Source organism: Ipomoea triloba, chromosome 5, assembly GCF_003576645.1.
Source record: "Ipomoea triloba cultivar NCNSP0323 chromosome 5, ASM357664v1".
Lineage (NCBI taxonomy): Eukaryota > Viridiplantae > Streptophyta > Magnoliopsida > Solanales > Convolvulaceae > Ipomoea > Ipomoea triloba.
The window spans coordinates 5,683,080-5,695,981 of record NC_044920.1 but is presented as its reverse complement, the minus strand read 5'-3'; the positions used below and the strand labels follow the sequence as shown (position 1 = coordinate 5,695,981).

The window sequence follows — 12,902 nt, the reverse complement described above, 5'->3', positions numbered from 1 at the left end:
TATATAAGGCATGGAGGTAGGATAGAACAATGTATTCCCCCAAAATACTTGGGAGGAAAAAGTAAGACTTATAGGGGCATAGATTCTGATGAATGGGGTTTTATCACCTTAAAAGAGAAGTTTGGTGAACTAAGGTATAAAGAAGGTAACTTTAGGTTCTTTTGAGTTAGTTTCTGTTGATGAAGAATGTAGTGAGTATGATGCAGATATTGTTGAAGAGTTAGAGGTAGAGGGTAGTTATACAAATGTGAATGATGCCTTAAACCTGTCAGAAGAAACACCAATTGCAGTAGGGAGTGATGGTGAGGTTGAGAGAACTGTATGGGATTTTGTTAAGCCTCCTGAAGTAGTTGTAGCCCCTTCTACTCTGTGGTAGATGGCAGTTATACAGATGTGAATGATGCCTTAAACCTGTCAAAACTTTTGCTTAATTATGCTCACTGTTAGCCAGAATACTGCCTTAATTTAAGTACAATGATAATTGCCAGAACACTGCCTTAATGTAAGTACTGCCTTAATTTTGCTCACTGCTCACTGCCATTTTGTGACCATTTTCTGACCATTTTTTGACCGTTTTCTGACCATTTTTTGACAATTTTCTTACATTTTGCCTACAGTTAACAATACAAACATATCCAAGCTAATAGATTGAATAATTTAAACATAACTCCATTTCACAACTAAGAACTTACACCATGCAGCAAAAACACATAAAACCATTCTTCTATTACAACATCATTTACTACATTAAGCTAGAGGAAGCCTAACAACCAATTTTTCCCTATTTTCAAATGTAGATATCATAATCCTAACTATACATACAGAGACCACAATCAACAAAATTAACCACAATGGTTTACTACATTTTGACTTTGCTTTTACTGCAACATATTTGCTGGTTCTTAGCTTCAAATTCAAGCTCTCAATTTCTTGCTTATATCGATTTATCTTCCTTAGCAATTTAGGGATTATCACCTTTGACCTTGGACACATTGGGGGGTCAAACCAACTAACAAATCCACATCCACCACTTATTCCTCCCTATAATCGAAAAAAAAAAAAAAGAAGTTTACAACTTATCACAAGTTGGAGTCTAAGCAATACAAATACTCACATTTTCGGATTCACACAGCCAAAACCTACGGCATGGGTTGTCTTTTGTCCATGAAGTGCATATCTTTAGTTGTTGCCCACACTGACAACTATGCGTCGTTGAAGATTCTCCATTTTCGAACACCCTTTTTTTTTTTTTTGTTTTTCGTTGATGACCTATAGCTATCTTCATTGTAATTAATTTGCTTATATGGTAGACGAAGCTAAGAGATGTAAAATTCGAAGGAGATGAAATGCTTGAATCGAAGGAAAAAATTACTCTGAAGACCTATTTATATAGACGTAGTTTAGGGAAGATGAAGAATAAATTTGAACTTCCAATTTTACCCTTGCATTTTGACGGCAAAACAGGCTGATGACTATTTTGGTTAACGTTTCAATAGTCGAGGATGCAATTGGAAACTTTTGAAAGTCAAAGACCAAAGTGGTGAAATCCTCATAGTCGAGGGACCAAATCGGTAATTAACTCTTATTTGATAGTATACAAAGGCCCTGTTTGGTAAATAATTGGTCTATCAGCCAATTTTGGCTTATTTGATCATTATTAGTTGTTTGACTTAGTTAAAAAATCAATATAAGTGTTTGGTTAATAAGTTTTTTATAATTCCAAAATATTAAATTTCAAAAGGCTACTCAAAGCAGCATTTTCAATTGGCCTTTTGAGAAAAAAAAAATTATAGAAAACAGTTATCAGCTAATAGCTAATTTACCAAACACTTTTCCCAATCAACTAATATTATCAATTAAATTATACCTTTTAACCCAACCAGCTAACAACCATTTACCAAACAGGACCAAAATAATGTACGATTACTACTTAAATGATATACTCTTAAATAATGTATCTTCAAATCTTCAATATAAAAATAATGTATATTTAATATATTAAAAATCTACATATTATTTGTGATCTATGTAGTTGTGTCTGTGCGAATCATATATAGTTCCTCGAATAATAATTGCTCCTAATTCCTAAATAAGCTCATTTAGCCACATACACGTGTGAGAATAATGTTTTCATTACATCTATTCCTACAAATCTACGATGTAATACTGAGGTAGACAGCATAACTATGTATATTTTTAAAACATTTACGTCAATGGTGTTGTCCAAAATTAAGATTTGTTTCGACTCTGTAAGTGGGTTTTAATTATAGTGTTTGTGCAATTGTGCCCTGGAGTTATTAACGCTGGGCATGCAACTAAAAGTGGCGATTTTTTCTCTTGATATGTAAAATGGATATTTTTACTCTTAAAATAATTTTTTTTTTTGCCAACAAATTATGACAATTTGGTTCAAACTGAATTGACACTATAGTAATCAAACCAAAAGATTCCGTTTACAATTTAGAACCGGAACTCAAAATTTGAGTTTTAGTCTATTAAAATCGTAAATCTAAACAATTGGTTTCAGTTTCAAACTGAAAAAATACATTAGTTGTTGAATTTATACTATTTAAAAAAAATAAATTAAAAAAAAAAGTTTGAACCAACGGTTTCAAACTTGATCCGGAACCGTGAACCAGCGATTCAAAATCAGAACCAAATCTCGATCATATCTACTTATATGTTAAATTTAGAATAAATGCAAAAAAAAAAAAAAGAAAAAAAAAAGAAACATACACTATTTGTAAATATTATAGTTCTAATTTTAAGCTAATGCTAGTAGTTGTTTCGATTTGAACCGTCAGGTCAAGTTCAGGATCCAATTTTTTCGCAATTTTAATGTAGATACATGAATAATTGAGGTGAAGAAGTGCTATAAGTATATATAATTTATGGAGGAAAAGTGTCATCATATGTAAAATTCTTATTATAATAATATTAATCATAACATAATTATTACTCGAATTATCAACTATACTTTTAATATAATATGAATTTACGAATTCTTCAACAATAATTTTTGTTTAGAAAAAATTATGTACTAATTATTTAAAAAATATTTTAATATAATTAAAATTTTAACCTTGAGTATATTAACATTGGGCACTAGTTTCCCATATATATATATATTGCAATAGTGCATAACATCATTTATCTTATGTAACACGTACTTCAAAAGTCTAATAGAATAATTGTAAGGTTGTTGGTCAATTTACGATTGTGCTACATATACAAAATTATAAATCAAACAAAACCTTGCTATGTTATATTGGACAGATTCAATTGATTCGTGAAATTTTAATATTTTATAATACTTATTCATTTGCGAAAGAAAACAAATTGCAATTTTCATATCTCAATTATACTTGTTGCCAGTTTTTTTTTTTTTTTTTTGAGAGTATACTTGTTGCCAGTTTTAGTTCCTAAATTATTTACAGTGACTTTTTTTGCTCTTGAGTTCTATTATACTTGTTGCCAGTTTTAGTTCCTCAATTAGGTGATTCCAACTTTGTCAGACTAATCCCAAGACCTTTTTTTTGGATTTTTACAAAAAAAAAAAAAAAAAGGTCTTGGGATTAATCCGACAAAGTTGGAATCACCTAATTGAGGAACTTAGTGTGCATATACAAGGATCCAATTCAGACCTTCCATCATTTTGTCTTTCTTTAACCTTTTTCCATACATGTTTCTAGTGAAATTCGAACTACCACACTATCGCCTCTAGTCATAACCTTTAAGAAGCGACGAAGCAACTATACTTTAACAATAGAGGATGAAAAGTAATAACACTATAATTGATCTAAAGACAAAAACAATAATTCATTATAATTTAGTGATTTAAAATATCATTTTTTTTCTCTTTTAAAATTTAAGAATTGACCCCATGAGTCAATGACCCAAATTGTAAGTCAATCCATAAATTTTGTTTTATTATAAAAAAAATATCATGTATAGTTTAAGCAATTTACACATGCAAAAAAATTAAAAAAACCATTAAACTCTTATCTCTTACACTATATATACATAGTGTTGATCATCATAACATTCTACACCAAGCACGCTCCAAAATGGACACCAATTCCTCCTCCTCCGCAGCAATAATGCTTTCGTCGGAGGCTGCCGTCCGGGCTGCCGGAGACGCCATTGCCCCCTACCTTGGGGTGCTGTGGTTGCAAGCAAAGGCGCTACTAATCGTGCCGGTGCTCCGAGTTATGGTTTACCTGTGCTTGGTCATGTTGATCATGATACTTATAGAGAAAGTTTACTTGGGAGGCATCAGCGCTTACCTGAAGCTTTTCCGGCGAACGCCGGCGAAGCAGTACAAGTGGGAGCCTATCAAGAAGGATGATGATGCAGAGATTGGGAACTCTGGTTATCCTGTGGTTCTCGTTCAAATACCAATGTGTAATGAGAAAAGGGTAATTTTTTATTCATTTTTTAATTTCCTTTTGATACTGTTTTTGGTCTCTACTATATTAATATTTTCACTTTTATTTTCAAGGTTTTTATTTTTTTAAATTTTTTTTTTTTTTTTGCATTAAATGCATTATAGACATGATACTAGTACAATTTTTTTGTCTCCGGAGTTCATCTATAGTAATATTTTCACTTTTGATTTTTGAGTATTAATTCATTCATTTTTGGTTTCTTGCATGTACAAATATAATCGACTAATTTTGCTTCAATATATATGTAATGTATTCATATCACTTTCACCAACCTTCATTTCTTCTTCATATGAGAATATTTTGAACATTTTAAACTAGATTTGGTTCAAACGGTGGGGCTTAGATTCTTGGGCTAAAAATGTTTAAGAAAGTATAAAACAATACTACCTTATAAAGAATTATAAGGATTTTGAAAAAAAATAGATTTGTTTAATTTGAAAAATCAAAACGTCAAGAGTGGTCAAACTGATGTGATAACCAATGACCGTGATCATTTCATTAATTCAAGTCTCACGAATATGTGTGTGCGCGTGCATGCGTGGGCGTGTGTGTTTTTTCAAAGATGAGTTTCAATTTTATTTTTAAAAAAAATTATCAGAGTATCTTGTGGTTTGATAACATTACTTTTACCATTCCAAATGAAAGGTCATAGGTTTGAGACTCACGGGAACAACTATATATTATACGTAGGGTTAGTTATAGTTATAAAAGATAAATATTTTTAAAAGCCATGCAATGGTTTTTTTTTTTTTTTTTTTTGTATATAGGGTTAGATTATAGTTATAAAAATAAATAAATATTTTAAAAACCCATGCAATATAATGGTTTTTTTTTTTTTTGTATAGGTATACCAACTGTCCATTGGAGCAGCCTGTAACCTTTCATGGCCAGCCAATCGAATTATAATTCAAGTTCTTGACGATTCCACTGATCGTGAAACTAAGGTATGTCCGATGAATTGATTACTATAAATTATCTGTTTTCATTTCTACTCATTCAAGAAACTGAATTATTTTTTGGTGTTGTTTGTAACTTGTGGGAAATGTCATGAATTCTTTATAGTTAGTTGTTATAAATTAGCCAAATCAAGATATTAGATGAAGTCACATCAGTTTAGGATATATAAAATTGTTAGAAACAAATTATTAGTGGTATCACGCATGTATTATCCTTTTAAACTATAACAATGCTATTTCTACGAATTATATACATGTATTCTCATTATGTTTTACTCTATATATGCTTATGTTGCATATTCTGATTTATCTAGAAACAAAATAGTAGCAGAAAATTTTGGCTTATTTGATGCTATAAAATGTAGCAGTTTTTTTAGAGACAAGAAAAACTCACAGTCACTATCCAAGAGTGTACACTAAATTACTCCATGAAAGTCTATTTACCATTTTTCTTTTTGTACTAAAATTTGTACGCCAATATTTAACTTCACTTCATACTTTACAATTTTTATGAAATCAAAAGATGTAACAAAAATTTCTCTTTACAAATCCATTTACCATTTCCCATTAATGTATTTGGTAATACACAATCAACAGGCTTTGGTCCAACAAGAGTGCAGGAGATGGGCAGGAAAAGGAGTTAACATAAAGTATGAGACTAGAGATAATAGAAAAGGGTTCAAAGCAGGATCCCTCAAGCAAGGAATGAAGCATAGCTATGTTAAGTCGTGTGAATATGTAGCTATTTTCGACGCTGATTTCGAACCCGACCCTGATTTCTTATACCGCACCATTCCTTTCCTTGTACATAATCCTGACATCGGCCTTGTTCAAGCTCGCTGGAAATACGGTATTATATATACAAACCTTTACAAATTGTTACGTTTTTATTCTTTTCTTTCTTTATTAAAGTGTCATAAGTCATGTGATGATCTGATTTTTAAAAATATAAAAATATTATTTAATGTGTTATCTTAATTAAGAACTGTATAATTGTCCATTCTTCAAAATAAAGCACAATAATTTAATGGTTAGCAACTTCTTTAGGAAATCTAATGGCCAATGTGACAATATTTAGGTGGTATGTCAATTGTCAACGATCAATATCTTCAAGTTTTTTGGTCAAGTGGACTGGTTGGCTGCATTCAATTCTGGCGGTCCATTGACCACTATTTAGGTCGTCGGGCCCTTTATTTTTATATTTTACCTGACAAACTATATATATATATATATATATATATATATATATATATATATAAAAGGTTAGGTTCCCGTGTGGCCTTACGGTCACTCACTACTAAGTGCACATAAATGCACCATTAGTGTGGTGCATCTTTTAGTGTGTGGTACATTTTTTGGTGCATTTGTGTATTTCATTTTGGTGCATTTCTGAACACTATGTGGTGCATTTATGTATTCCTAATTGTACAATCTGCACTGATCGCACGGGAAGCCCTGTCTAAATATGATCCAGTATGTGTGTGTGTGTGTGTGTGTATATATATATATATATATATATATATATATATATTAGAAGTATTATTAGAGAATTTTCCTTATTTTTATTAACTACAATAATATTTGTTTATAATTATGGTAGAAAAAAACAAATGATATAATTATGATCTAGTTGAGTAGGGACAATTACTTACATTTTTTAAAAGAAAATGTTAACCAAACTCAAAACATGCACTTCTTTGTGAAGGTTCATTCAATTAATTCATCATGGGTCCCACTATACATATAATTTTTTTAAAAATTACATTTTTTATTCTTCAATTATTTCCCAATTAGCTATAAAATTAATCACTCTCTTTCGGTCTTTACAATTTTAATTTGATCCTTTAATTATTAAACACATTATAAATTTAGTTTATCAACTATCTGATACTATGTCAAATTTTATTTATATCTATGGTATTATGAAAGAAATGGAAATAGATTGGAAGTAATAAATGCTTTTATAAAACATTAAATGCGATTAGGATGTGATATCTTAATTAGTTGAACGATTGATTTTATAACTCCGATTTTTCAATAATTGAATGACTAAATTTGTATGTAGAATATAATTTGTAGAAGATTTTTGCTGGTCTAAAAAATTATCTTTAAATTGTAATGGCAGTCAACGCTAACGAGTGCATGCTGACAAGACTGCAAGAGATGTCAATGGATCACCATTTCTCAGTGGAGCAAGAAGTTGGGTCTTCAATCCATGCATTTTTTGGCTTCAATGGTAAGCTCTATATATATACACATTGTACACCGTATTATTAATAAAGATTAGAATTGTCAAAATACATCCAACCCGTAAGTTTGGGTCTCTTTAGCCCACGTTAGGGGTATAAATGAGTCAAGCGGATCACAAGCTGCTCGCGAGCGGTTCGGTCAAAATTCGGCTCCAGCCAAATTCGAGTCCGAGCCAAGTTCGAACGGCTCGTTTAACAATCGAGTCGAACTCAAGCTCTAATGTCTTAGGCTTGTGGCTTGACGAGCCGCTCGCGAATATATATATATATACATATATATATATATATATATATATATATATATATATATATAATATTAAATTCGAGCTCAAAATCAAACTCGAACTCGAGTTCGAATCTGAACTTGAGCTCGAGCTCGAACAAACAAGCTGCTCGAGCTAGAAAATTGCCGAACTCGAGTTCGAGCATCAGCTTTCGAGCTCGAGCAGGGCTTTCCTTAACGAGCTCAAGCTTGGCTCGGCTCGTTTACACCCCTAGTTCATGTAAACTAGGGAAGTACTAGACTGGGTAGCCATGTTTAGCTCACTTTTTTTTTTTTCTTTAAAGTACATTGATTGTTAACTTTGACACTAGAAGTTTGAATCTTGTTTAAGTAAAAATTAATTAATTAATTTTATATAATTCATTCATTTATAAATGAGGCAGAGTAACCCATTTTGTAAATATGCTATTACACAAGTAGAGTTATAAAATAAACGACAAATTATTGTGTGGACCGTGTGGATCACGGTTCAAAATGACAGTTATTTTTATTTTTTGAGAAAATGACATTATTTTTATGTTAAAAATAGTAAATCATTGTTCCGTACACGTGTGAAGATAATGAACATTCTGGGTTAAAATAATATATTTATAAGAGAATAATGTATTTTATATATTAGAATAACGTACTTTATTTGTGTTAGAATAATGAAATTGATTGGATAAGATAATGTATTTTATGAGTTAGAATAATGTACTTTATATGTTAGAAAAATGTATTTTAGGAGTTAGAATAATGTATAATGTATTTCATGTTTAGGATAATGAAATTTCTAAGCTAAGATAATGTATTTTATGAGTTTTAATAATATATTTTATGTGTTAGAATAATGTATTTTTAAATTAGAATAATGTGTTTTTGGAATGTGGTCCACACAACTGTATCGACCATGATCTACACAATAATGATTGAGAATAAACACCCGTCTATAAAAATGGATCAACTTGGCCCAACACACTTTTCCATAGCCTATTATAGACTAATTCTATCCGGTCAAGTTGATCTGGCCTGGTTGGATACTGTCATTATATCGTGGACCATGGTTCAAAAATGACATAATTTCTTTAAGTAAAGAAACGACTGCCATCACATTTTAACGGAGCCCTATAAATGAAACTAAAATTTATCTCAAATGAAACTTTCTCACATTTGTTTTTATATTATCTAATGAAATTGTAGTTGTTTTGAAATGAAAATTGGAATGCAGGAACGGCAGGTATCTGGAGAATAGCAGCATTGGATGATGCAGGGGGGTGGAAAGACCGGACCACTGTGGAAGACATGGATCTGGGTTGCCGAGCTGGTCTCAAAGGCTGGAAATTCGTCTTTCTTGGTGATGTTAGGGTAACTCTCTACCCTCTTCAATTTTATGCTACATTTTATCAAACCGGAACCTCTTGGATTCCAGTTCAATTTGAACCGTAGGTTGGAATTAGGTCATTCAAAATGAACTGGTTATTGCTAGCTGGTGACTTTAATTATAAGGTTATAAGTTTGACTTCCGACGAGAGCGATGAATGATTATAAGCTGAAGATCTCTCTTTTACCCCTTTCAATAACAACGAACAATATAATAGGTGAAAAGTGAATTACCAAGCAGCTTCAAGGCATACAGATACCAGCAGCACAGGTGGTCATGTGGCCCTGCCAATCTTTTCAAGAAAATGACAGTCGAGATTATGAGAAACAAGGTAAACTGATGATGAACTTAATTACAACCACTCAAACATAAATGAAAAACCTTAATTAGCTTATTCATTAATATAATTTACCTTTGCAGAAAGTGACAATCTGGAAGAAACTGTACCTCATATACGCCTTCTTCTTCGTCAACAAGATCGTCGCCCACGTTCTCACCTTCATCTACTACTGCCTCGTTCTCCCTGCAACTGTTTTGATCCCAGAAGTCAAAATTCCCCTTTGGGGAGCTCTTTATGTCCCAACACTTACTGCCCTCCTCACTCTACTTCCTTGTCCAAGGTATATATGTTAGTATCAAGCAATACCTTATAGCGAATTCTTAATTTTTATTTTTTTTTATATCATCAGTTTTTTAGAGTTGACCCTTTAGGCCTCTCCTAATAATTCTCCAGTCAATTTTATTTTTATATATGTCTCTGTCTAAGAATCCCTAGTCACTGTGCATTGGATTTGGCACCTCTGCCCGACTGATATTACTTGTTAGATTAGCACTTACCACTATGCAAAAAAGTTATATCAAGATATATGCAACTTTATTTCCTGCTACATTTTTTTAGAGGTAGAGTGTTGGGCTTGGCCCTTTCGGCCTCCGCCTAGCAATCCCCCAGTCACCATGCGTTTCTCCCAACAAAATACCACTTGTTAGATCAATGCTTATAACTATGCCAAAAATTATAATTTGTAACTAATATGTAATTTTATTTCCTTATACTGTCATATTTTCGAGAGGCAGGCTTCAAACCGCTCCTAACAATTCTCCGGTCACCGAATATTGAACTTAACCCTACACCAATCTTCGCCCTTATACACTACAAACTCTGTTTATACTCTTAACTTTCACATGTTAATTTTTGTTAAAAAGTTTCTTGTTTGTTTCTGGTGATGTTTAGATCATTGCACTTGACGGTTTTTTGGATGCTTTTTGAGAATGTTATGGCCTTGCACCGAACAATTGGAACCTTCATCGGACTTCTTGAGGTTGGGAGAGTTCACGAATGGGTTGTCACTGAGAAGCAAGGAACTGCTGCCCTCAACACAAAAACTGCACAGCCTAAAGCTGCAAAGAAAGTTCCTCGTTTTAGGCTTGGAGAAAGGTATATATACTTCTTGCTTCATAAAAAAATAAAATCTAAGCAACAAAAATACTTTTAGTCTCTTAATTATTAATGATGGATTATTTTGATTCATATTGTTTAAAGTTACAAAAATATCATCTTTGACTTTACAAGGTTCTGGTGGTTTTGATCTTCTGGCAAATTGAAACATAACACAACAATAAAATAACAAAGTACTAATAGATTTAGCAATTGATTAAACAGTTACGATTTTGGTGAGACTTTTTTATTTATTTATTTTGTATATTGTATAGGTTGCATTTGTGGGAGATCATTGTTGGATTCTACCTGCTCTTTTGTGGTTGGTACAACCTTATTTTCGGAGACAACTATTATTATGTGTACTTGTTTCTCCAAGGAGTGTCATTCTTGGTCATCGGATTTGGCTACATTGGTGCATTTGTGACAACTTCGTAGCTCACTTTTGGTAGATTGGGGAGTTCTCTGGAAGGATATATGCATATATTTGATTCTATATTAAAGTTAGCATAAATAAATAATTAAATATACATATATAATTATAAATAAACTTCCAGTGTACTTGCTAGTTATGTAAAGAAATTAGATGGTTATTAGGAGTATGAATGGCTGGGCCTAATTTCTTCTTGATTTCTGCAATTTTGCTCAGCATGTAATCACTACTTTCATTAATTATCTCATTTAGACTTGGAATTGTTATCATGAGAACAAGAATTCCTAGATAGCTAAGAATTTTACTATTAACCGTGATTACAAAGTACATGAATGGATGTATTTGTAAGGATACAAGTGATAGTCCTAGTAAAAGTAAGATTGGTAAAAGTAGGGTTACAATAATATTCTGAAATAAAGTAGGAATCTTAAACCCTCCACAAGTTTAAGGTTTTCTAGAGAGCATTGGGCTTGTCTATAACACCCCCGATTTTCTAACATTTGAGCCTAGTATGAATATAACACTTGCAGGAGAATCCAAAGCCAACATCAAGAAATGTTACCGCCACAACTACCCAGTCCCGGATAGTTGCTAAGGCTAAAACTTCCAAATAACATCCGCATGCTTACAAAAAGGTAAATAAAGAATTCTAAAAGTCAGATATCTAAACATCAAACCATTCATCAATACTAAACAATCTAAAGGTTAACTTCAATAGAATCTATTCAAGTCTATAATCATAAGTCACATCATTATTAAATAATATCAGTTTCAAATGCAACTAACTAAAGTCAAACTAAAACAATAAATATTATCAAGATGGAAGCCTATAATTGTACTCTCGTCATACATTAATCCAAACATGAAATGTGTTAATAAAACAAATAGAAAACAACCCGTTAGCATAAATGCTAAGTATAAATCACTCCACCCTGTAAAATAATTTATACATATATAGATTGGAAAATAGGTAGATTTGATACACATAAGCACATTATGCATCACCAAGTAGTATATAGAATCACAGATATACAATAGTGGATAACATACGTAATGCAGAGATGTATATATAGATATACTCGTTTATATGATAAAGGGTAAATCACCTATTTGGTCCCTCAATTATTCGCGAACTATCAATGTTATCCCTTAACTCCGTAATCATCAATTTGACCCCTGAAATAAAATAAGATTGGTCAATTAAACCCTTCCGGCCGTATTCCAATGAGAACTCCGATTAAGCAGGGGTAATTTGGTCATTTCGTGTCCTCAGTCCTCCCATTCTTCTTTGCCGACAACATCTTCTCATTCTTCTTCCCAAATTTCCCAACTTCACTGATCAATCAAGTCTCCTCCCACTTCAAATGCTTCACTTGGAGGACCCTTTTGTTGTCCACGTAGAAATACAACCTCAGGTCGTCGCCGGCGAGGCGGCAATCGATGTATATGTTTTGGTCTCTGTCGTCGACGGTGGCTCTCATGATATATAGTTTGCCGTCGTAGATGTGTTCCCTCCTTAGCACCATGTCTTGGCTGCCGGTGGCCGGAAATTTCACTCTGGTTTTGGAATACGCTTCTTTTTGGGAGTCCCCGACAAGGAGGACCATTTCGCCATCGATGACAATGGCGATGTAGAATCCAAATCTGGGCTTTTTGGAATACGCTTCTTTTGGATCCCTGCCTTTTCTAGAAGATGAAGGGCTTGATGTGGAGATGGAACGAGGGAGTAGCAGAGAGA

The 12,902-nt window shown here is 32.5% G+C and overlaps 1 protein-coding gene across 1 annotated transcript; it reads left to right on the top strand.

Moving 5' to 3' along the window:
* Positions 1-4,044: 4,044 nt before the first annotated feature.
* On the top strand, positions 4,045-11,475 carry LOC116020052 (glucomannan 4-beta-mannosyltransferase 9-like). The gene is made up of 9 exons (XM_031260510.1): positions 4,045-4,418; positions 5,294-5,392; positions 6,002-6,254; positions 7,530-7,640; positions 9,144-9,280; positions 9,514-9,627; positions 9,717-9,916; positions 10,528-10,731; positions 11,007-11,475. The coding sequence occupies exons 1-9, from the start codon at positions 4,068-4,070 to the stop codon at positions 11,167-11,169; spliced, it is 1,632 nt and encodes a 543-aa protein (XP_031116370.1). The 5' UTR covers positions 4,045-4,067; the 3' UTR covers positions 11,170-11,475.
* Positions 11,476-12,902: the final 1,427 nt, after the last annotated feature.